At 37.3% G+C, this 25,966-nt stretch overlaps 1 protein-coding gene across 2 annotated transcripts in view; it reads right to left on the reverse strand.

The window, feature by feature from the left end:
* Window positions 1–25,966, reverse strand: part of lin7a (lin-7 homolog A (C. elegans)) — an 84,954-nt gene that overhangs the window by 47,601 nt on the left and 11,387 nt on the right. For both annotated transcript variants that reach the window (XM_036577200.1, XM_036577201.1), the window contains exon 2: window positions 1,025–1,143. In XM_036577200.1, coding sequence (XP_036433093.1) covers window positions 1,025–1,143 — 119 coding nt within the window. The remainder of the gene's footprint in view (window positions 1–1,024; window positions 1,144–25,966) is intronic.

The following is a 25,966-nucleotide window of genomic DNA, read 5'->3' on the forward strand; positions in this document are numbered from 1 at the left end:
CTATTTCACTTGAGGAATACAGCTTGGAATTGTTACACTTGCAGTTACTGTGCAGTCTACATACACTTTTACTTTAGACTCATGTGGACACATGCATTGAGATGTTCAGTGAGTATCGGCAGAAGAATATACTGGACACATATTTAATGTAGACAGATCGTCCTATGTCTAGACTACTGTAATGCATTATTCACAGAATCACATAAAACCTATATAGACAGACTGCAGCTAATTCAGAACTCCCATGCCGCACTACCATGCACAAAAAAGTTTTTTAGGGTTTTTAATGCTCTTCATGTGTTGCACCTAAAGAATGTTTCTGAAAGCCTTCACACTGTTTTCCAAACAGGATACTGATGATTCCATATTCTATTTAATTGTCATACTTAATAATATTCTTTTTCATTGTTTTCGTTTTTATTCCCTTTTCTTTGTTTATTTTACTTTAGTGCTTTCCAGATATTTTCCCTCTTATTTGTTGTTTTAATCGTATACTATTTTTCACTGTTTTATTCATACAGTCTAATTCTATTGTGAAGCACTTTAAGCTGCATTTTAGGTATAAAAAGATGTTCTATACAAAAATTTGAGCACCCCTGGTCAAATGATATGTTTTGTTGATTTTCTAAGCAAAAATAAGTTAACAAATGCCCCACAGAGCACATACTTTTGCACATATTAATGTTAATTTGATGTTTATTAGTAGAATTTGACATATTGGGAAAAAAGCGTGGCCAGTAAAAAGTATTTAATTATTTATTCAATTATTTATTAATTTTTACTTTTTTTTATTTTTCCAATATGTTAAAATCAGCAAAAAATAGAAATTGTGCACCAAAATATGTAGAAAAATGCCATATTCAAGTGTCCTGTAGAGGATGTGCTTACAAATCAACAAAATGTGTAATTTGAAAAGGTGCATATGACTGTAAATAAAGTTAAGTGACTTTAATTATTTGAGTAAGCTGAGTACTGGGATTTGGAGTGTGTTTCAGGTGTGTGTGCAACCATGCAGGTGACTGACCTCTCTGATGGCCGTGCAGAATTCACTCTGTAGAACCTTCTTCAGAGACTGGAGCTTATGGCCAGGAACATCACCAGACTCCTGCAGCTTCTCCAGCAGCTCGATCGCCCGTGCCACATCTAAGAGAGACAGACAGGGAGATAGAGAGAAAATTGAAATTTCCTGATACTCCAAATCATTCCCTAAAGAATCAGAGATTTACACATGGAAATAAGATGAAGAGATTAAAGAGAGAGAGGGGGGTATAGAGAGAGGGAGGAAAGAAAGGAAAGAGAAAATGGGAGAGAGGGAAAGGAGAGAGAAAAAGAAAGGATACAGAAAGAGAGAAAAAGAGCAGAGAAAGAGAGAGAGATAGAGAGTGTGAGAGAGAGGGGGAAATGAGAGAGAGAGGTAACAGAGGGAAGAGAAGTGATTGCAGTGCTGAATTACATTAAGAGTGAAGGGCAGGAGAGGAGGAGCTGCACTGAATCCATCAGAGTGATAATAGAAATCGAGTGAAGGCCAAGAGCCGATGAGGAAACAAACAGAGAGCATGCAACAACACCAAACTAACCACCTCCAGGCTTTGTAAGCATCAAGCTTACGAAGCAGAGACAGGTACATATACACAGCTCAAACATTTTGAGACAAATTGAGGCTTTCAAATGATCTTTTAACACAAATTTCTTTGTCGGTTTTGCAATAATTTACCATATTAAAGCTAATCAGTCTAACCTTTACAGGGATTTTTCTTACTGAACTGAAAAGAAACAGTGAAAACTTCAAAAGAAGATAAACTGTCCCTAAACTTTTGATGGGCCAGCCAGAGAGCCCGATAGAGAGATAGACTGACAGACCAAATCAGATTTTTGGCATATCCGGATTGTACCCAGATTGATTTGTGATAGTCTGGGCAGCTAAAAACCACATGAAATCTGATTTTTGCAAATTAGATCCAAACCCCATTTGGAGATTGTTTGAAATGCGATTCCAATCGGATTTTTACAGATGCATCTCAGTCTGGACAGTCTGGCCGCTCACATCAGATTCAGATCAAGAATCTTTTGTGTCACTCACAACATGACAAACAACAATGATTAGAATGATGTAAGTGCTGTGACTCCAGAGACGCGCCAAAGTTTCATGCTTATGCCAGAGAATGTTGAAGAGGGTGAGACGATGCACCTCCATCTCTCTTGCATCCGCATTTGAAATCCACATCACCAGCGTAGCTGAGTTTATTTATTTTTTTATTCATTAGAGGGAGAAAAAGAGAAAGCAAAGGTAGAGAGAAAGAATAATAGATGAGGGATAAAAAGTGTGACAGAAAGAAAAGGGAAGAGAGAGAGAGAAAGAGAGAGTGAGAGAAAGAGAGAGAGAGAGAGAGAGAGAGAGAGAGTGAAGAGGTAGTGAGAAAGAGTAATAGATGAGGGATAAAAAGTGCAACAGAAACAAAGGGGAGAAGAGGAGTGAAAGAGAGAGAGAGAGATAGAGAGAGAGGAGGAGTGATTTCTCTATCACAGAAAAGCCCCTCAGCAGTTCTGAACTATATGACAGTTCACATCATTAATCCACTGATGCTCAGTGACCCTCTACGCTTAATTACATAAAGCACCGAACACAGCGGCTCGATGTGTGGAACTGAAGGCCTAAAGCTCATTCTCATCAACTTCTGTTCACAGCCCCTCACTGTGGCCTTAAATCCCCTTAAATCCCACTGCAGAGTGTTTAAAAATGTGCGCATTACAGGTCAGAGTGAAGATCTGACTGAGAAATGATTCACTGAACAACATTCACCCTCAGGGCACGCTTAAATCACACCGCCTCTAACACATGCACAAGTAAACACTCAAGTGTGCTAGCACCAAAACGATACAGCTGCAGAACATGGCCTGGACCCAGAGCAGAGATGATATAACTAGATGATGTAACTAACTGTAACAAAAGATCATTTTTAAAATGACTAGTTAATCAAGTTCTGACACATACTTTTGACGCATATTCAGTATTTTGGTTTCATCCTTGTTAAAGTGGCAGGTTTTGTTCCACTGCTTGCCACTAAAATACAAGACATTCTTGTCCACCCATGATTATATAAAATAAAATTTTGTAAACAATGTCATTTATAAAAGTCAGTGCTTCCTTTCTGAATCATGTCTGATTTTAATGCACATGTAAACATTAACTTCATAACTGTGGGTCACAACACAGGAGCATCAGTAGCATCATTTCCTTTGTTTTACCCTATCATTGGTGATATTGGTGGAAGATTTTATGGAAAGTCTCTCTCAAAACTGTCATCAATAAAACTAATTTATAAAATTCGAAGGGGCACACCCACACCATCACCCCCCCCCCACCCCCGCCCCTTATTTTTGCACCAATGCTTACAACATCAGAGGCAAAAATAAAGTGTTGCGTGCAAGAGGAATAATTAAAGTGAAAACTTGATACAGGATGAACACTAATAGCTAAAATTTATAGAAAATTTCTTCTAATTTAGACCGATAGTTACTTAAATCTGCCTTCATGGATTCATTTGTGACGTAGCGGTTGATACAGCATGTCAGAGTTAAGACATGAATAGAATTATCAAACAAATCCACTAAGACAGCAGATTTAATTGTTCTATTTAACAAGAATTTCACCGCAAAAGCTTCACTTGTGTTCATTAAGAACACCAATGCTATTACAATATAACCCATATATCCCACATCATTCTACTCTACTGTTAAATGGAAGTACTATGTATTCATATTATTATTACTACTACTACTGTTAATAATAATAATTCTTATAACTATTATCACCAATTGCAGTAGTAGTAACAGTTGTGGTTTGTGGTGACAGAAGAATTGCGATTAACCCCTTCAATCCCAGTCACATACTAAGGCTTATTAGAGCTTGAGCTATTCTTAGGTTCTAGAAGTGTGTAAAAAAGCTCTGGGTCTGCTGACAGTGACCCAGGGAAAAGAAATGTCTTGGCTTGTCTGTCAACAGGATATGGTAAATGTTTTGTTACCAAGCCTCGCCAACTGTTTACAACTTGATGTTTAAAACTCAAGCATTGATGCTCTTGGTTATATGTCCATTACTATACATAAAGGAGGAGCAAGTTCCTTTTTGTAGTGCAAAAGGGAATTCCATCAGCAGACGGAGGGCACAGCACAGAAAGGGCTGAAAAATAGCTTCAGACGGTTTCAGCATTGCATTTGGAACACGAGAAACAATCGTCAGCCAAGACAGATGGAGACACGCACTTCAGACAGACTTATTCCATCAGCGGCTGGCTGGAATAGCTGTGGACAAGTGGACATACCATTGCTCAGTGGTGAGTACATGCATTTATGTAAATTAACATTGCTGTGGTTTGGTGCAAGCAACAGGTGTACTTTTTGCACACTTTTATTAAGGTGCGATGGCACATCGTTTATCGTGAATACAAATCCAAGAGCTTGTCTTTCATCAAACATAACTCACAATTCTCACATCACCTTCACTCGAGCTGTATCATCACAACTGTGAATGACAGAAGCCACATACAGCTGCTGGTAACTCATCGTCAGTCTAATAAAGCTAATGCGTTGTTCAGTTAAACGGAATATTTTTTACATTTAATTTGACCATGTTATGGGTTCTTAGCAAAGACACAGACAGACATCCACATACTTAATTGTAGGTTTTTGGTGGACTCTTCAGTGATGATAACTTACAATAATGGGGCTAACAACAGACTTGCTGTCCATCAAACAATGTTGACAAATGCACCATTGCCCCCAGCTTTGAGCTCTATCTTCATGAAGTGTTGGATTGATTTCGAAATTTCACTCTCAATTTGTTCCCACCCTAATATAGTGGAGTCTGAGACCACACTGAAAATCTGGTATGGTTTCATTTAAACCTGGAAATAAACAACAGAATCTTGAAAAAATCATAAAAAAAGTTATGACAGTCAAATTAGAGAAGAAATATTCAAACATTGCCCTATTTCTGTCACTATTCAAATTGAAGCAAATTTGTGAAATTGATCATGTTGAGGCCTTTGTACAAAAAGGTCATCTTTTTAGTTTTATCTCTTCCATCCATCCTCATGTTCAGAGGGTTTGTGTTCAACTCTGAGGTGGATTTGATCTGATCAGAAGCTTTTGCACAAACTTATGTTCATATCAGCTTGAGCACACAACAGCTATGTCTACATGCAAAGATTTTTGCCAATTCGATTGAATACAATCTGATTATACATTAAGACTGAGGTGTTTATATGCACAATGTACTCAACAATCTGATGGAAATCTCCGTTTACATGCACACTGCAAGTAATCTGATCCAAAATGACGCTCATGCATAGAGTACCACTTAGTGTAGAAGTAAATTATGGCAGACTCAGGAAAATGTACTTCACACGTACTTATTAAAGAAGGGACAAGAGAAGACGTCATGCTCTGAGACACATAAGCTGGACGTCAGTCCCACCGCCTTCTTTTAAAGTTCAAAGCATAAACTTTGTCTCCTCTGCAGTTTCAGGCAGTTCATGCTGAACGTTCTAAACTTTCACTATGTACACGTGCAAAACGTACTTAAACTTTCCGACTACGAATGTAATAGGGATACAGGTGTTAACACCATTATTATTCTTCTATTTAACAGATTATTTACAGGATTACCCACCTCGTTCAATCATATAGAAATTGTATTCTGAATGGCCTCAATCTGACTAGTCTATTCCGAATGAAGTGTACACATGGACGTATTCTATTCTGATAGTGATATTAGTTGGACTATTAATAGTTCATGTAAATATTCAAAGATTCTACTTTTCACTCCAATTATTATGCTGATAATATCATTTGTAATGAAAAAAGGCGTATTAAGTTAGAAGGGAATGCAAAATAAAAGCATTTTCACCAGTGGTCTCAGACTTTTGGACCTCACTTTAAGTCTACATTCCCACCCACATTTAGCCCAAAAATTCTCATGGCTGTCCCCAGACGTTCTTGGCACAAGATCACATCTGGAACTGTGAGACTAGCTGGCTAGTGGCCCCCAGGTAAACTGAGTCTGAGACCTCTAGGATGGAACATTAAAACATAAGAATGTTACATACTAATGCATTCTAGAATATTGACAAAAACAAAAATGTTCTAGAAAATGTTGTAACCTAATTAGATTCCTGAGATCATGGCAGTTTATTACTGATTCTGATGGACTAAATGGCAGTAATGTATGGATGTGTTCCCAGAGCGGTGTAGTGTGAGGTGTTGCGAGGTGTTAGAATACGCAGTCCTCTGTGGAATGTGAACTGAGTCTGACTCTGTGATGAAGCAGTGAAATCCCCCAGTGGACTGTGATTCTATTAACACAGCTCTGATGCTATTAGCACAGTTTAGAACCAGAGCATGAACCGGACACGCTAGTTTACTGGCATCAGCTCAGTTGGCAAAGGCAGAGATTGTCAGGGGAATCTCTGTTAGACATTCATCTCCGTCTGCTTCTATACATCACTGAAAACATGTGTGTCCAGCTGAATAAAATGTCCAGTTTCCTGTTCTACACAACCACAGCCAGGTGAATTTATCAGCTCTTTAGTGATTTATTCGTGATGTCTTTATTAGTTTATTAGTGATGACAGCGTAGAATGTTTATATTATCAGTGTGTAAGTCGCCACAATGACTGTGACCAATTTTCTCATTTTTATCCACTGTATTACTGAATATGTTTCACATGTAGTGAGTAATGTGTTAAAAGTCTCAGTTAAAGCCAGCAAAAACAAACGCATGGTTATTTCTGACTCATAGCTCACTGAAGCAAGTGGAAATTGTGTGGAAAGTGCATATTCTAAACATTCACTCCACACCACATTTGTGCTTGTAAGTAGGAGTTATTTTATCATGATTTGAATTTGATGAAAACTTATTTTGCATGCAGTCATTGTTTGGGATTGAAATAAACGAAAAACGGAAATGTCAATACAGAATGTAAATCAAATGCCACAGAATTTGTTCTGGTTGGTCTGAAGTGATGAAATCCGTGCATGAACATCAGGCAGTGGCATTTTCATTTAATCATGTAATTTTCATACCTTTTATTCACAATCAAATTTGGATTGTCTACCATTATGTAGATTTGGAATTCTCACACTTACGGTATAAAGTTTGTCCAGCAGGGGGAGCTAATAGCACACAAGTTGCACAAGTTTGTACGCGTCATTTGAGAGAAGAAAGCACCATGAACCCACACCAGCAGGAGCTCACGAATGCACGTATTAGTAGTCACAACTTTCAAAACAAAGTGAAAGAGTGTACTGCCAAAAGACACTGAGATACTCAACATTATAATATTTAATATGTGATTTTCTTTAAATCAGTTAATTAAAGAAGTATATAAGCTAAACAAAGCATATAGAGTAGGTCTAATGGAACTTGTGTGACTGGGGGAGCAATATAATCGATAATCCTGATTTTTTAACAAGAAAATATGAGGCTAATTATTTTTAGATACTGCCCAGGCCTATTTTTTGTTAAAAATCCGTGGTATCAATAGTAGTTTTTTATCAATTTGAAACATTTCTATGGATTGGAGTCTCGGCATGTGGTAGTGTTCGGTAACTCGGTATACCATGGAATTAAATTGACAGATTTTTTGGAGCCACAAAGCAGTTCTGCTTTCAAAAGCTGCCACTGTACTGTCCCAGTCTGATTGTGATACAGCCTTTCCTCTGAACAGATCAGAGATGCAAGTAAACATTCGCAGTACACTGCAGTCACAGCACGGCAGAACTTTTTCCTCAATTAAAAAAAGGCAAAAACTTGCACCCCACTTGGAAGACACTCCTCTATGATGGGGAGCATCAATGTGGATTTTTTAAATGATATTTTATTGTACGTATTGTACATATTTAACCCTCTACATATCCCCGCTATTTAAAAATGACCTCATTTGTTTAGCTTTAAAGATGTAACAAATTTGTTTGAAATACAATATCGTAATACATCAAGACATCATGATATCACAATGTAAAACTGCAACAATGTGCGCTGGAACGATGTGACAGTGCATCATGGAGAATGGACATTAATTATGCCACTTAGTGCAACTGCATTGTTTGAGCACCAAACACTCAAACACTTAGCACCAATCATCACCTCACTCTAGCAGTTTCTCCTGCCTCCCACCTCTACTGTCATTAGTAAGTTATACAACAGCATGATTATAGTCATTATACTTCATTTCTCCTTGTTCAAAATATTGTGAGAATTGTTAACCCAGTATCATGAATTTAATCAAGCACTGACTGTATCGCTCCATCCCTACGATATCACAGTCATTTTGTAAATTGTAATAAAAGGCTAGGTAATTACCATAATGTACATTTTTATACCTGCTAAAAAAAAAAACACAGCATAGACCAACATGACACTATCCAGGTCTAAGCTGGTTTATGATGGTCTGGTGCTAGTTTAGCAGGTCACCCGGTAAAATCATGTTGACCAGCCTATCAGCATCCAACACAGCATATGCTTGTGATCAGTCTTGCTGGTCTATGCTGGTTTTTCTAGCAAGACAGCTGAGAGGCAAGCTCAGAGAACATGAACCAAAAATGGACATTAATGGGTTAACTTAGACAGAAGCTCAGTCATTACGAATGGTCTCCAGCAGCAGCAGTCTCTAACAAGCACTGGGTTTGGTTAGCACTGCAGTAATACGCTGCAGTAATAGGGACCTTTAATAGTATGAATCCAGCCTGTGCAGGTATCTGCCTGAAGCCTCTGTACACATTTATCTCTCATTATCGAGAGGTCAGACGAGCAGCATGAGTGATTTCTCTCTGCCATTCCCTCTTTCACTTTCTCCCTCTTTCGACAGGTCTCCCTTTGTGACTCATTCACTCCCTGCGTCTCACTTTCCGTCATTCTTTTTCATTCTCCTTTCTCTTTCGCTCTCTCTTTCTCACTGCTTAGCATAACAGCGCTAGGTTCCTGCAGGCCCGTGGTGAAAGCTAACTAAGAGAGCTATTTCAGACATCAGCTATGAGCTTCAAAGCAGGAGACTGAGACTGGATGTGAATGTAGCAGTTTTTTGTTCTGCCTTGAAACACTGGCAGCCCCCAAGGCCTTCACTTTCACTAAGACTTAGCAAGCTAGTACTACCACAGTGTGCTAAAATTCATGCTAGCTTTTCAGAGGAAGAATCAGACATCTAATGTTCTATTAACATGCTGAGGATGTTAGGAAATTACCATCATGTGCATAATTGATTCACTTCGCTTACAGGAATAGAGAAATATTCATAGAGTTAACACTTTTATTAAAAAAGGAGAGTTTCTGAAGGATGGCCATTTTCAACAGTCAGTTATATGGCTATTTTTAATAACCCACAGTCTACATTTTTCTTTTTTTTCGTTATATATATTTTCTTAATGTGTTTATTTTTTCTCTATAAGTCATCTTATGATATCTGTGTGGATTTGTGTACCAACATAATTCATCATTCATTTTTTGCATAGTCATTTTCCAACTTCTCTTTATCCCTTAAAATTAAACAGGTTGTTGTGCTTTTAAGACTGATATATATGAGCTCTGTTCTAATAGCTCTGCTTTACACCTCACTCAAAAAGCACTGCAGGCAGAAACACTCCTTATAACTTCAGCAGGAATGGGCGGGGCTAAACTGCTCTAGGGTAAATGATACATATGTGGCACCATAAAAGCAATGCTTTTTTGTAGTTTCGTTTCATATATGGACTTCATGAACTGAGGATTGAACGATACATTTTAAAAATCTGACAGTGTTTACATGCTGCAACTTTTATTTAAAAAAAGTGCACAAAATTTACCTTTGAAGTCCTTTCCTTCTCTGAAAAGAGGCAGTGCAAGAAGATTGATAATCAAATTTCTGCTGCGTTATGTAGAGTTATTACAGATATGATTATGTCCTTGCCATCCTCGCTACATAAATCCACACTACAGGTCCCTTCCTTTCTGTCGCTGCATAACAGCACAGGAAATGGAACATGGCCAGCCACAGACTGATGCCTCTTCTCAGCCACAAGTACTGAGCACAATTTCATATTTTTTTAAAGAAACATCAGCAAAAAATGATACTCTTCACTTCCTGAAATAGTCTGTCAACGAAGACGTTAAGTAGTCTCTTTTGCTTAAGTGTTTCTGACACTGTATGACACACTGTAATCTATAAACATGGACAAAGGTTTGTACCTGAATTTTGTCCACATTTTGGCACAATATTAGAAATGACATAAGCAAGTCTATTTGAGATTACACGACAAACTCACCATGGTTTGTGACAAGAGTGTGAACTTGCCATACAGTTTGCATCATGCTAATTAACGTGCTAATAAGCTTCCTTTGCTAGTTTGCCGCATTAGCCTTACAGTTTTAGCGCTAAAACTAAAACAGAAATCGTTAGACACCAAACATTTCTTGGCTGCTTGGGTAAGGGGGAAATAAAATAGATTAGCATTAGATTGTCTCTTATTTTTACTGTCTTTCGTGACTCTGCGGCATGAACTAAGTCACAGTTCTAATTGTTGATATAGCAGCACGAACGTACAGGTTACACACAGGTGTACTGATTAGAAAGCTCGCCATACAGACTGTATAAGTAGCCTACGACACACACATGTATTCACTGTAAAAAGAAATTAAATAGATAAATTAATAAATTAATATAATTTTTCCATCAGTGCCTACTTCATAATGTAACTCACAGAACAGAACTGCTGAAGGGACCCACTACACATTCACTCGCCTGTCTGCTGAGTACATTAGCCTATCACGCATTAATAAATGCAGCCTCATCAGACTCTCATAACTGACTGATTACTACCCTGATGGCGGATTTTCACCATAAAGTATAATTAATATTTTATTAATGATGGTTGACTGATGTCAGCTAGCTTTACTTTCCATAACTGGGGAGGTCAGAAAGGTGGCCTTGCTTTATTCCAGGGTACAATTCTAGTCTTCTATCATCTAGTCACAGCAGGCTTTAATCCGATTTTACTGCAAACTAAAATAATACCTTTAATGGGTTTATTGAAATATGGTGCTGTAGCCCTGAATAGAGGAGAATAAAGGTTGTGAAACTCGAGCGTGGTGTTTCATCTTATTTTATTAACTAGAAAAACATTTAGAGCTGGATGTTAGTAGACAAACACAATAATCTTCCTTTAGCATTCTTCAAGCCCTAATCAAAAGCAGATCTATTTGAGCTTTATTTAGTTATGCTTAAAGGAATTATTAACACTATATGTATACATTTCTATGAAAATATTTGTGAATTATTCATTGACTCAGTATGGATTGTGAACCATTTAGTCAGAGATGAATTCTTCTGATATGAACTGATTATAAAATAACTCCTAAGGAATCACAACTACATTTGATGACACCACATACACATGATAACACTGGTAGCTTTGAAGGTTATATCATGCACTCAAATGACTGGGCTTTTTTATTTAAGAGCTTATCAGTTCTAGAGGTTGTGATTTTTTTTTAATTGAAAAAAATCTTGATCTCAGAACTGAAAATCGTATTAAATCTTAACATATATGTATCACTGCATATCTACATAAAGGTTAGCGATAAATTTTAACCCACACAAGAACAGCTATCTCAGCTGCCTGTGTGTGTATGTCCAGAGTTACATCACCACCACTGCTCATATATAGGACAAACTTTAAAAAAAAACTTATTTTTCAATTCACATTTCAGACTGGTACACGTAAACACATTACCATGGAGACTGGTACAGGAAGCTCCACAGCAGAAAAGACTCAGACTATAACCTTATCTCTTTCAAAAAGCCATACATCACATTATCTCTCAAAGTGCGTGTATATCAACATGAAGTCTAGGTCAACATGATTATGTAATCTCCTTTCACACTATAAATACTAACTGTACAGCCCACATGTTGTTACCTGCCTACATTGCACACTGGGGAGAGAGAGAGAGAGAGAGAGAGAGAGAGAGAGAGAGGAGAGAGAGTAGAGAGAGGGGTGGGCAATATGGCAAAAAATATTGTATTATATCATGATACTTCAATACATTTTCACAATGCATCATGATATTTAGCTCTTCTGAGATTTAATAAGTTGGAACAGACAAAATAGAACCTGTAGTGCCACACATAATAATAATAAGGCCTAATTATGCTCTTGTTGTAATGAAACATGTAGTTTGTCGGTGTTCTTTATGACATCACTGATATGCTCAGAAAAGCGTATTGTGACATAATTTATCACATTCATTTACACTAGGTACAACCAATTGCTTGTGTTATGCAAATCAGGTCATATATACTGACCAATTATTTGTGCTCACCCTCATTTTCAGTCCATCATTTTTATGGACTGTGCTTCCCAGTCAATAAAGTCAATAAAGATTCTGGCACCTTTTACCTTCCATAAAATGAACCGTAGAAATAACCACAGGTCATAGTAATCCCAGGAGTCACTAAAATGCTATCAAAAATGATGGAATGGTGGAAAATGAGTTTCTCAACTTGAAGAAGTGTTTACTTGTGTTCTCTGTGGCTTACATTAGGCTGGTGTGTGCTGTCCTACGTCACATGTACAATTCAGAACATGTAACAATTACAAAAAAAGTTTGAGTTTATGCAGTGATGTTGAATGATGGTGGCTGTGAATTCCCAAGCTAATTACAACGTTAGTGACACAGTGCTTTCACTTTAGACAGCAAGATAGATGGTGAGGGTAAACAGTATAACGGCTAAATTATATGTTTTGACTCATTTTCTGCTCTTTCTGGAGTAAAGGCAGAGCGTAAATCGAGTAGCATCTCCCATCTATGTCATTTATGAGATTTCTTATCCTGTCTTTTTCTGTAATGTTGTATTGGTCATAACCAATCCTGTCCAAATAGTACTTAAGACATGTTTTCATTCAGTTTAAAACTGTCGTTGGCGTTGGCCATATGTGCAGTAGGTGTAAAACAGAATCAGCCACACTCTCACACATGATTTGGTTCTGTTCAAAATGAACTGTCTTTTCTGCTTCTTTTTTCTTCTTCTTTCAGGAATTGTAGAACTCAGTTTAGTAATAGTAATAAAAAATTGCACTTAATCAAAAATGATAAACCCAATGATGTAATTATTTAATAATGTGCCTAATAAAGTAATACAATGCCTTGGCTGATGATGTAATAATATTTTGCCAATAATGTAATTCCTTCTTTTACTATTGGGAATTTATTACACTTTTAGGTTGACCATCGTTTTTTGAAAGACATGATGTAAAATCTATCCATTTAAAAAACTGTCAACTCATAAATAATGTAATAAGATATTGCACATGGTCAACCTAAAGGTGTAATAAATTCCCAATAACGTAATAAGGTATTATATCATTGAAATAATACTACATTATCAGTTAACACATTGTATTACATTGTTGGGTTTTATTACATTAATATAATCAAATTTTTGGGTATTTTTTACAGTTTTGGGGAATGATTACATTATTAGGTTCTGCAGGGATTTTTTTTAAGAGATCAATTCAACCATTTCCCACTGGAGCAATACTTTGAGTATCTCCACAGGAGCTTTGCTAAGAGAATTCAATAAGCTGATGACCTTTGTTATTTTCTTAGCCAGGCGACCTGTACTACTAAAACTGAAAGACAAATTCTGCCTAACTTTAAACACTGGATGAGAAATCTTAAGCATCATGTGACCCCAGAAAAAAATAGCTACTATATTCACGTTATTCCTGCACCCCATGATGCTCTGAGTAACTTACGGACAGAACTTCTAGTACAATAAATAAATATGTTAAATTATTCACACAGTAGAAATAAATAAATACATAAATAAATATATAAATAATCTTTATTGATGGAATGCTTGAGTGCTTTTGTGCAGATCTTTGTAAAAGTCATTTCATTTCAACTTTTCAATTTTGTTTACAATGACTGCCAAAATCATGAAGTGCATACTTAACATACACTTTTCATTTACATACAGAAATGTATTTATTCCCTTTAGTCTAACAACAAAACTGCTGATGATGATGCTCATTTTTCCTAGTGACCACAGCATCTTCTCTATGGCCAGTTAGCATCAAGCTAGCAAGGTTAGCTCAGCACTGCATTGGATTTTGGTGTCAGCTTTAGTTTAAATACAGACATTTTCAGCTCGTAAAAGGCATGCACATAACATATTCTTAATTAAGTTGCAGTTTTACATGAACCCCTTCTTTAAAGATTTGAACTCTTTTACTATCGGAGTGTCAGCCTGCTAGCCAATTAGATTCTACTCTACTCTAGTAAGGGCAGAATACATCCTGTTATAAAGAGAAGATAAAGTATAAACAAGTTAAAGAGAGTATTTTAGCAGCCACCAGTGGTGTTCAATTCATCATATGGTTGGATTAATGGGCAGTGATTTCAGCTATAACAGCTAGTCTATTTCAAGGACTGATTATAAAGCCCCCCTGTGTTCTGAAGCACTGCGCTTTCTTTACAGGTTTTTGCTTGTAATTTTCCTGTTCTTGTCATAATTTCTGTAGTGGCAGCTACAAATTGAATGTTGTCCCAGAATATCTCAGAGACATAAAACGATAACCAGATAAATCAACTTCAAGTGTAAGTACACTTTGTTTTCCTTTGCTAAAAACATTGATAAGTGCCAGTTTCCTTCCTAACTGGATAAATCAGCTATAATCTTGAAATACAGTGGTCACATGAAAAATAAGGTGGATAGCTGGCTGTGGCCTTCATTTCTATGCTACCTGGCAGCCTGTCTTGTCACACATAGAAAAGAGGGACTCTGCTGATATCTCCCAGTTGTGAAACTTCCCTTTCAGAAACTGTTATTCTTTAAAACCATTCAGATATTATGTTGGTTTTTTATAGATATATTCACTGAATGGTATAATGATACAATTACAGTGCAGTGGTGCGGTACAGACGGGGTGCAATGTTGTTGGGAGGGTTTTAATTTTCTTTTTCTTATTTCCTTTTTTCTTCTCTCCTGTATTGTCTAAAACAATGAAAGACCATGGTTAAAAAGGACAGCTGCTGCCTCAAAAGGCAGAATTTGCTTGCTGTTATCCATCGCATTTCACTGGATTTACAATGATGCTAACAAGAAGATGACTGTTTACAATAATTAGCCTCCTTTATTAGTCATCTTGGTCATCACAAACTATGTGATACGTATTGTAGCGAGACAATGAATAACACTTTGGAAGAGTAAAGATTATCCAAAATGGCGCTGTATTTTACCTAGCTTTAGATGATGGTTATTGATTTAAACTTACTGGAGAAACTCACATGAACTGAAGGAGTAGTGATGCTTCCAGGGGGTGTTTTTTCCCCATATGCAGAAAGTAGGCACTGTCACAGTATTGTGAGGGGTTTCAGTTGCCATATGCCTTTTTTGCTCCCATTATTTCTACAAATACAGTTTTACTTTTTGCCTTTCATTGCTGTTATTGTTGTTTTTAAAATAGGGCTGCCAGTATTTTATTATTATTATTATTATTATTAAGTTGGCTTGAAAAAGACAACTTACTGTTCCTCGTTTTAATATTCTATGCTTTTTTGTATCGTTTTAATGGGACTGCAGATTTCAAGCTAGAACCAAGAAACATTGCAGGATCGTAGAGTTCATATTGGAATAGTACGCTTGTGCTTTTAGGACTGATTGCACATACAGTTTCTGTACAATTTTTAGAGAAATGAAGGGCAGAATGTTGAGAAAATTCAGATCTTACTGGCACAAATGTCACATACACTTCTCACTCATTACACACAATTTTCAAATCTGATTTTCAACATTGTATGTGTTAAAACTGTCTGAAAACTACAGAGCTCTAATTCAGTACTACACAGATTGGTTTGGCTCAGACAAATAAAATTTCTTTAGTAACTTTTCCAGTTATCATAGAAGACAGTAAATGAAAGACGCTACGAAGAGAGTGAGTAAGCTGAAGATCTTGCTGAATTCTTCAATAAAACCCAGTGGCCTCAAGCTCAACGGGAAGCCACACTGTTTAATAATTACACAGCTCAGCAATCAGTCTCCATCTTCAGCATGTGCTTCTGCTAAACACAAGGGCAGATACATCTGTCTTTCTAAACTTCATTATCTCTCTCTCTCTGTTTTATTCTCATTCTCTCAGGCGCTCCTGACAGAAAGGGCATAACCCCCAGCACTTTGCCTCCTACGGAGGGAATAGGGGGGATCTAGATGTGTTTCACATCTGCAAAACTACATCACTGAATGACCTTGTAGCTGCTCTAAGCCTTTAGAGCCATGCACACACAAATACAAACATATTTATAGATTTTCCCATTGAACTATGCACTATGTAACTATGTAAATCACCAACTTACAACAACAGTTCAAATGTACAAATCAAATGTACATTTTCCTTCCCCTTACCCCAAATATAGTCCACCAGAGGACAGGTTTAGTTTATTTCTAAATTGTACATTGGAGCTATGATACTAATGTAGCTAACAAGTAATGGAAGCTTATTGGCATGGTGTTAACTGCATTCCTAAACTATAACACTTGCCACCCTCAGTCTCAAACGGCCTTGCTTATGTTCTTTCCAAAATAGACAAATATACACGTTATTTGTCTGTATACTTGCCAATTTTAGATAACAGCAAAAGCAAGTCTGTAATGACTTATTCATGCCATTTGCACAATACTAATTGTTATGGTAATAAGCTTCCACTAGCTGCATTAGCCTCGTAGCTCATGCAAAACCACAGAAGCAAACTTCGGACATCAAACGTGTCCTTGCTGACTGCTTACATTTGAAGTAAAGGGGAAAACTGTGAAAATTAGATTTTTCGCTGAACTATGTAGTTATATATCTCTGTTTAGCCTTTACATGTTTTTCTAAGCCATTGACCAGCAGCCTGCTTCTCAGTGTTCTCAGTGTCAAAACTTGAAACAGGCAGTTCAGACAGATTTTTGCAGAATACCCTTCACTATTTGAGCACTGCCTAATGAGGGAAACTGTGTAAATGTAACTTTTTGCTGAGCTACCATTTAAAAATTATTAAAATTGTTAACTACAACCATTTCTCCTAATAAGACCCTGCCTAATGTCCACCTGGTGTCCACCATCTTATTTGTGTGGATCCTCCAAAAGTCAGAAAACATATAAATACTGTATCTGACCATTTTCTCCACCATTTAGCTTTAAAAGTAAAAAGCGGACAACTATTGCTGCGTTCTACTAAACTCAGAAGTGGGAAGTCAGAGCTTGGAATTACATCATTTTCAACCTCTGCATAGTCACACTACAAAGTGGGAAAAAACAGGGACACCTTCATGAATGTGAGTATAGTTACCAACAAACCAGTCAGCTGACATAGATGCCTTTCAAACCAGCATCTTTACAGTCAGTGTTATTGATTTTACCAACCAGGTTTGTCCGTGTGTTGACTGATCTAAAGCAAATACTATTATAATCTCATTTAAAAGTAGAGAAATGGTTCTAACTGCTGTTGATGGTGTTAGCAGCCATGTTGATATAAAGCCTAATGCTCAACTCGGAGTTGGGGACACATTCCTGACTTTGAGCAGAAATTCTCAGTTGAGCGGGCCTTTTTTGTGTTTTCCTAGTAGGAGGTTGGAAATTCTGAGTTAAAAGCTTTAGTCAGCATAACACAGCATAACAGACACGAAATGTGACCCCTAAGATATGACGAAAAGTTTTTCAGCATCTTTTATGTTTGCCTTGCTAATAAAGTGAGTGCCACAATTCATAGCAAGTGCAGACCATAAAATAAGGCTTCAACTGGGTTACCGCAGACGACTTCAAAAGAAAACAATGGGGCATAAAATATTTAAGGACTTGTGTGAAGTCCTATAGAGCACTGCATACTCCAGACAGGTGGGGAAGGTCATTGTCTGAGTGTGTTTGAACAGAAGCACATGTATTATTGATCAGGTGTGATTTATTGTGCAGTGTCAACCCCACTAGGTGTCTAGCCAAGACGTTTGACTCGGCAATTCTTTTTTCTTCATTAAATGAGCAGTCTCGACGGCCCAGGGGTGCATGCAGGTCCACGTTTCCATTTAAAAATAACTAAAATAATGCAATTATGCAAATAACCAATTTGCATTGTTTTCCATGTAGTTATTCAGTCAATAAGCCTCAGGATGCAATAAGCCTGGAAATTTAGTGGGTTAACCCTAATTTACCTAACGTATTGTCTGTGACCCATTTGTGTTTGTCCCCTTTAACTGATTACATTTTTACCCAACTAAATCCCTGTATAAAAGCAGCTCCATGCTGTCTTTATTGTTTACTGCTCTGAGCTGGTGCCGAATCGTGATTCTTATTTTAGAACCAAAAAATGCTGAAGAAAAATACACAAAAGAGTGGCTAACTCTAATTTTTATCCTCTAAACAGGTGTTTTTTAAGTATCGGTTTGCTGGAACCAAGCCTGTAGCAGCTGGAATGATTACCCTCCATGCTCAGAACAGTTCAGCCCTGCAGTGGAAGTGAGGCTATTCAAAACTCTGATACTAACAACATACTAGAGGTGTAGCTGTTTACCCTTTTACAGGTCTGTGTAGTTTCTGGGCCACAGTTCGGATTGTATCACAGTTCAGCATGGAAAAATGTATCCAACTTTGAGCCTCAGATTTTTTTTGCTTATTACACACAAGTTAAATGCAAGATACAACCGATACGTCTTTTCAAAAAGATAACAAAACACAAATTTTACAATATTGTTGCAAAACAAAGTGCAAAAACAAGTAAAATATACGTTAACATCAACAAGTAGAATGAAACATCAACTGGAATAAAAATGTAAACATCAAGAGGCAGAGCAATTGTACCAATCAATGAATATAAATACATGAAAAAAACATTAAGTGAAATATGGGATTATCTAACCATCACTTGGTTTTCAAGTTTTCTTTTTATCAAGAGATACAACAACCTGAGCTATCTGTCTAGCTATCTGTCATAATTGCAATGAATTGTGCCTTCATAATTCGTTTCAATACAATAGAGTGGTATTTGATTGAATACAATTTTTTAATACAGAAAAAATAAGGAGTACCTGAAAATGTTACTATAATATAAAAGTACAATAGTTAGAATGCCAATGAGGAGATTAGCCTGATCAATGCACACTTGTTTCATATTAGCATATAAGCTATGCTGTGGGTGTTAGCCACAAGCTAATAAGCTAGCCCTAAGATAACACATCCCAAATATCAAGCATATATCTCCCTCGGACTACCTGGGTTCTCATCCCACCCTCATCTCCTCAAACAGATTTTGAATGCACGTAGGCTTTTATTTTGGAAAACAAACTACTGAGAGAAAAAAATAACAATGATTAGGCCTAATATAAATATAAATGATTTTGTTGAAAATGTTGCTAACATTGTGCTAGGTGGGTTACGGCTGTATGACGACTTGTTGCTACTTCATGTATGATTCTGCTGTTGAAATTACTTACTAAACTAATTTAGAAAAGATAATGAAAGAAAGAAATGAAGGTAAAATTGAGTAAATTGGACTGCGAGTGGAAAATGAGTGATTACAAGTTGTATTTTGTCTAATACTCTGCTTAACCACCAATTGGCCGCCCTTTCTCAGGTATGAGTTCCATCATAACTGCTATACTGGTATACTGCAGTTACTGGTATACTGCAATACTGGTATACTGCAGCTTGTCAGCTGAATCAGATGACCTCCCAGTTGCAGCTTTGTGCACAAAACAAGCAATGGATCAGCTGATACTGAAGCGTGAATGACTGTAATGTTTTCCAAATTCCAGCACTGTCTGACAGCTGGACGCTCAAGTAGATGGGACGCACATATGAGACAAATGACTAGAGAAATTCGACAGAGCTGAATTTGGCTTCTTATTTGAATTTCTTGTTTCATCTTAAATGGTGAAGCACCTATATCAGAGGTGTGTACAAGTCCCAGAATGTAACTGCTGCTCCATTTTAGGTGGAACAAAAAATATGAACAAACAAGAAGGCGACTTAAAGCCTTGAAATTCAGACAATACACTACGTTATAAAATTTTGCCCATACTGCCCACTGCTAATTGTTACACCCCTAATGTTTAATCACCACAACAGACTGCAGACTAATCACGAAGTGCCGATGTTAGTGACATGCATACTGAATGTGATTTTTTTTACCTTAGCATTAGCAAGGTTCAGAGTCAACAATGTAAGCTTGTATTGCTTTGGAAATTAGCATTGAACCAGCCTCTATCCATTTTAATGAGGTAAACAAATCAGTCAGTTTGTGCAGAGAAGAGAATGTTTACATGAGCTTTACAGAGACTGTGACTATACATACAGGTGTCGGCGTAGTCTCAGAAAGATGAAAATAGCACACACACATCTACAGGGAAACACAAACCAACACAGGCCAGCGAGAGCAAATTGAAATCCAAACCCAGCACACCCTGGACACCGGAGCTCTGGTTTAGGTCAGTGTGTGTGAAGTAGTGACCGCAGTGCTATGTGAGTCAGAGTAAGTCCCTTTCTATTACTGAGCAGATTGGAAATCACATCCCACAGCTCCATTTCAGAGACAGAGATTTAATAACAAGGACATCAGTCAGAGTCTGCCAGAAATGGTGTAGCCACACACACACAGTTTTTTTTTCTTATGCAGGTTTCCTATCGAATGCTATTGCTATGCATTTGATAGGTTTTGAATACTCGTTGATATTACTTGAATGCTCAGTATTTAAGCAGCACTGATGCATAAAGAATTAACCTGTATTAGTTCTACAGCATCTATTGCATTTATGAGTCACATATCTAGACGCTAAGAGTGGAATGAATTCAGATTATAGCTTCATTCATCACCTTCATGGTTTTCGTTAGGGTTTCCTAGTCCAAATTCCGATCCCATGAGTAACCGACTTAGAATAAAGTAGTTGTTAGTGAAAATGAGCGCAATGCACCTTAACAGTTAAAACACCTAAATCTAGCAGATTTTAAATGAAGCACATTAGCTAGCTATGCTACATTAGTTACTTTGGATCGAGTTGTGTTGCAGTGAAGTTCCACATCAGAAGCGTGCTTCTGTACAGCTGTAAGTAAAGTATGTTTCATAGTTTTGATCCCACACTGCTCATCTGTTTCTTTCAACAACATTTCAATCACATTCAAGGTTACTGCATCTGAAAAGTTCACCTGTCAAATTTTACATCGTGTTGGAGTCTTGTTCTTTGGTGACTCACACTGTACATTTAAATAGACCATTGTGTACGGAAACTCTTGGTCAGACTGACGTTCTATGTGAAACAGAGCACTTACAGACAGATCTGTCGCTGGACAATTACCAATAATGCTGTTTCATTCAAAACACACTGTGCACCCAAGTACTGAGCAAACATGCTGAGAAAATAAGCTACACTAGCTTTGCGAACTTGAGCCACACTGTTCACTGATATTCAAACCAGGCAGCGATGTACATGGGTAGGACAATACAGTCTCTTGACAGTATATTTACAATTTAAAAAATCAACATATTTACATTTATACCTCACAATTCTATTCAGTCAAACAGAGTAAACTCAGCTTACTTTAAAATGGGCTGAAATCGCACAGTGAATTCCTGGCAGGAATATGCAGTGGTGGAATGTTTAAAATGACCAACAGCTTTGTGTCCGATTGCCATGGCGCGCGCAACACTTCACTGTGTGAGCAGACCCTTGTTCAGTGCCAGCTTGAGTCATGTGTTCACTAGCTTGGCAGCATACACTCGGCTTACGTCATGTTATCAGCTATGAGCATGGCATTGGGCCAATACCCAATACCAGTACCAGTATCGATGCATCCCTAGTTTACTTCTCTCAGTTTATTATATTTATTTATTTTATCAAGTTTTGTATGGCTAGTTTACAGTTTTTTTATCGAGGAAAGCAGCAGTGAGGGTGATACACAGGCCGAGTTGAGTTCAGTCACCCGAGCTACAGAGAATGGAGAGGACTGAGGAGCTTTTTGAGCTCCAGGTCCATCTCAACAAGAGAGGACCACTCTGAAAGCAGCTCGGCAGACACCCCGCTCAGCTGGTGCAGCCTGTCCTCCTGGACCTGGTACCAATCTGAATCTGTGATCACGTCCACTCGAATGCAGCTCTCAATGTACAGCATAAAGAGTAGCTGGCTAAAGAGAACTACAGTGATACTTATCTGAGTGGTACTTGGATGTTTATTATCATCTTGTAATTTAAAGGGCTTCCATACATGATTTCTTTCCAAGGCATCTCTGCTCCTTCAGGTTCAATAACTGTGTGGAAAGTGGTGCAGTTTGTTGCACTCTGAGGCGAGGTGACACGGAGGCTTGGTATTAATTTATAATGTATTCAACTAAACCAGCTATAGTTTAATTATATTTAACATTTTTGTTATATTTACAATAACTGTTCTAGCTCTATAGGTCTTTGCTGACAAAATGTATTGTAACAAATGGCAATGTGAAGAAACAAATAGCAATGTAAAGAATGAATACTCAATTGGTTAAATAAATTGGGCCAGCCCTAGTTTTCTACAGAGTGTACTACTGTAGCTAAACACCCAACACTAACTTTAACTTCACATTTTATGCATAATATCGTAATATTAGACCTGAAATTACTGTTCAATGCCATTATGTCAAAATTATATAGACTACTGGTTTGGATACAAATATACAACTATAATTCTTAAAGACATTTTAATCTGAAAAGCAACCCCCTGGGTAAAACTGCATTTTACCTCTTTTTGTTAAATAAAATAGTTGGATATAGTATATAAACATTGCTAATATTTCAAAACATGCTATTTACACCCTATCCAGTACAGTCCATATATGGAAACTAAGCTGCAAAAACAGCCTGTTTTGAATTTATTGTTTCTGTGATGTCACCTATTCAGCAGTTTAGGTCCGCCAATTCATGCCAATATTATAAGGAGTGTTTTGGACACTCTTAGACAAGTCTTGAAAGCACAGCCTGTTTAATTCTAAGTGATGAAGTGAGGCTGGAAAACAGTTATGTAAAAATGAATTATCTGTTGTTGGTAATAAATAAAACCACAGTAATATCGGCCCTTGTGGAAAAAAATGAAAATCCAAAAAAAAAAAACAATGTAGGACATGGGCCCTTTAAAATATCTTAAAAGGCTATATTGGCCATCATCAAACAGATTTGTCCAATAAATAAAAAAATATAAAGCTGAGAGTGGAGCATAATGAATGGTGTCTGTGCAGCAACTGCTCTCCTGGGCTAACAGAGAAAGAGAGTACACATGCTATAAAGAGCTTCACTATCATTTTGCTGAAACTGACCCTTGTACATCTGTTTTACCTTTTTTTGGAGGGGGTGTACTCTTATGTGAGCAAGGAGAATCTCATTTTAAACCAGAGGAGTTATGCATTCATCATAGCCCTCATACCAGCTGCACGCAGCCAGCAGCCAGCCTGCTTGATATTCAACTATCTGTAACAGTTAATGAATGGCTATCCTGTTAACTGCAGGCAAGAAAAAAAGCAATAAAAAGATGGGAAAAATGGACTTCGGCCAAAATGAGCGTGCAGCTGTAGCCTTACTTTTTAGATGATAGCACTGGAGGTTAAAATTTGAAAACATGTTTTATTATTCAAAAATAGCCGAGAGATATTCTTAGGTTTCATGTGTGATGAGTAGCGGAAGCTGTCTCTTCAGAGGAGCTAATGAGCTGACAATGACTGCTACAACCGTGACTGCTGATGGAGACTTGCCGTCTCCTACATGAGGTCTTTTGTCCTCAGAGGATGATGTGAAAACATGTTACTTTGTGAGAGGTGTATCTTTGCACTGCTTTGTAATGTATCTAACATCAACTAATTAGCAAGAATGTCACACCAGAGCTAGCCGCACTGTCTCAGCCTTCTCAGGCACGTCCTTAACAACACACCCTTAGCATCGCGCTAACGTTCAGGCACTCCTAATATACATACACACAAAACTGTCACATTTTTTTGCCGCTTACTGCAAACACCATGCTAGACGTTTCAGTCAATATGCCCAAATGAAAAGAGTGCAGTGGCTATAAACCAGCAGCAGTGATATTAGCCATTGGCTAGCTACAAGTTAGCTTGTATGGTTTCTTTCAAACAGTTAAAAGCTCAAAACTCAATGCTTATCATTTACAAGCTGTAATGCATGTTTATACAGAATCTGATGATCAGTAAAGATATCTGCACATTACGTTTACTCATTTACTGCAAGTAAAGAGCCCTGCTGAAAAAATTAATAGAAGTCATTAAAAGTTTCTTTTGGTTCCTGGTGGTGTCCATTAGACACTAATGGTATTTTCTTTCACTAATAGTGTTTTTTGATGGGTTGATATCACAGTGTAAAGGATTCCAATTAGAGCTGCCACCTCAGTCCTGTAAAATTAATAGACACTCAATCAGGAGCTTGACTGATGATGCAGTATAGATAGACAGACATCAGCTCAACTACAGAACCTTCTCAGTTATCACACTAAAGGGCTTTCTGGTGCCTAAATATGTCAACAGTGCACCTTTCCCAAAGAACTGTCTGTACATTGAGGGTCACCTGAAATAATTAAGCCCATTCTTTATGGTCTGACTAGATAAAAAAAGCAGTTTAAGCATAATACTAACACATAAAAATACTTGGATTCCTGGACATGTTGTGAAATCCTGGTCTGTGGCAACCCTAATGGCTTAACAGGTGTTCTGTGACTGATTCCAGATGCATTTGATGGTTTCCTAAAGGGATCTAAAGGTTTCCTACCTTCCCATGGTCTCTAATGGTAAGCATTAAGCCAATTCACATTAGAATGAAAAACTATCACAGTTCAATTCTGGTGGTTCTAATGGTCTTTTTCAGCAGGGAGTGTGGACTGGCAAATGCTTTCCGCTTGTAAGTAGTGTTTAGTCTGAACTCGACAAGAATTCCATAGCAGTTCTGACTTGTTGTTTACACATTATTCCTGGGTCTGCATCTGAATAGATGAATGAAACTGCCTTTTCTATTTGCTTTCTTTGATTCTGCCTAATTTAGCTCATGGTAAATAGGCAAAATATATCATCAGAGCTGACTGACACGGGGATCCACATGGTTATAGAGTAGAGATGCACTGATTTTTTTTTTCCCTTCTGATACCGATACCTGATCCTTTAGTATTGGCCGATAGCGAGTACCAATACTGATACTAACTCTATCTAACCTAACTCACATAGTCACAAGTCCTGATATTTATACAATTACATTTTCAAAATATTTTATTATGGCAAAATCTATGTTCAACATCACAAATAAAACATACTTGCATTTGTTTGTTGGAATATATATATTATTAGATGCTTAAGAAAATTTATTTTTTTTCTGTTTATTTACTGTATATATATATATATATATATATATATATATATATATATATATATATATATATACATATATCATGTTTAACAACTTAAACAGTTAAAAACAGAACTGAACAGCTGAACAGTATGCAGCTAAACCTATGGTGTTTACACATCAGCACACAGCAGCTTTTCTGGCTCAAAACAGAGCCGAATGTTGTTTCACATCCAGATTTCTCAAGTCATTTGTCTCCTACGTGGGTCTTGTTCCCTCGTGCTGCATCTCTGAATGTCAGTTCAGTAAATATCACCAGCTTTCACACTGTCAGTATCAGCGACTTTTAGTGTTTTTTTCTAACTTGTTTGAATACAATGCTTGTGTGATACAGCAGACCGATGGAGGCGTACCACAGGCAGGGCTAGAGGATGCACAGGCTAGCATATCAAGGCTATTACGCCGAGAGTCCGGCAATACCTTTTGCTCTCTCAATAACATTAACTCGGACAGTAAGTTACCACATGGTGGCAGACAAGTTATTACTAAAAAAAAGCAGCTTAGCCGTACAGTTATGGCTCCATTAGCGTGTTCTTAATACCA

The sequence above is a fragment of the Colossoma macropomum genome, unplaced genomic scaffold, assembly GCF_904425465.1.
Source record: "Colossoma macropomum unplaced genomic scaffold, Colossoma_macropomum, whole genome shotgun sequence".
Taxonomy (NCBI): Eukaryota; Metazoa; Chordata; class Actinopteri; order Characiformes; family Serrasalmidae; genus Colossoma; species Colossoma macropomum.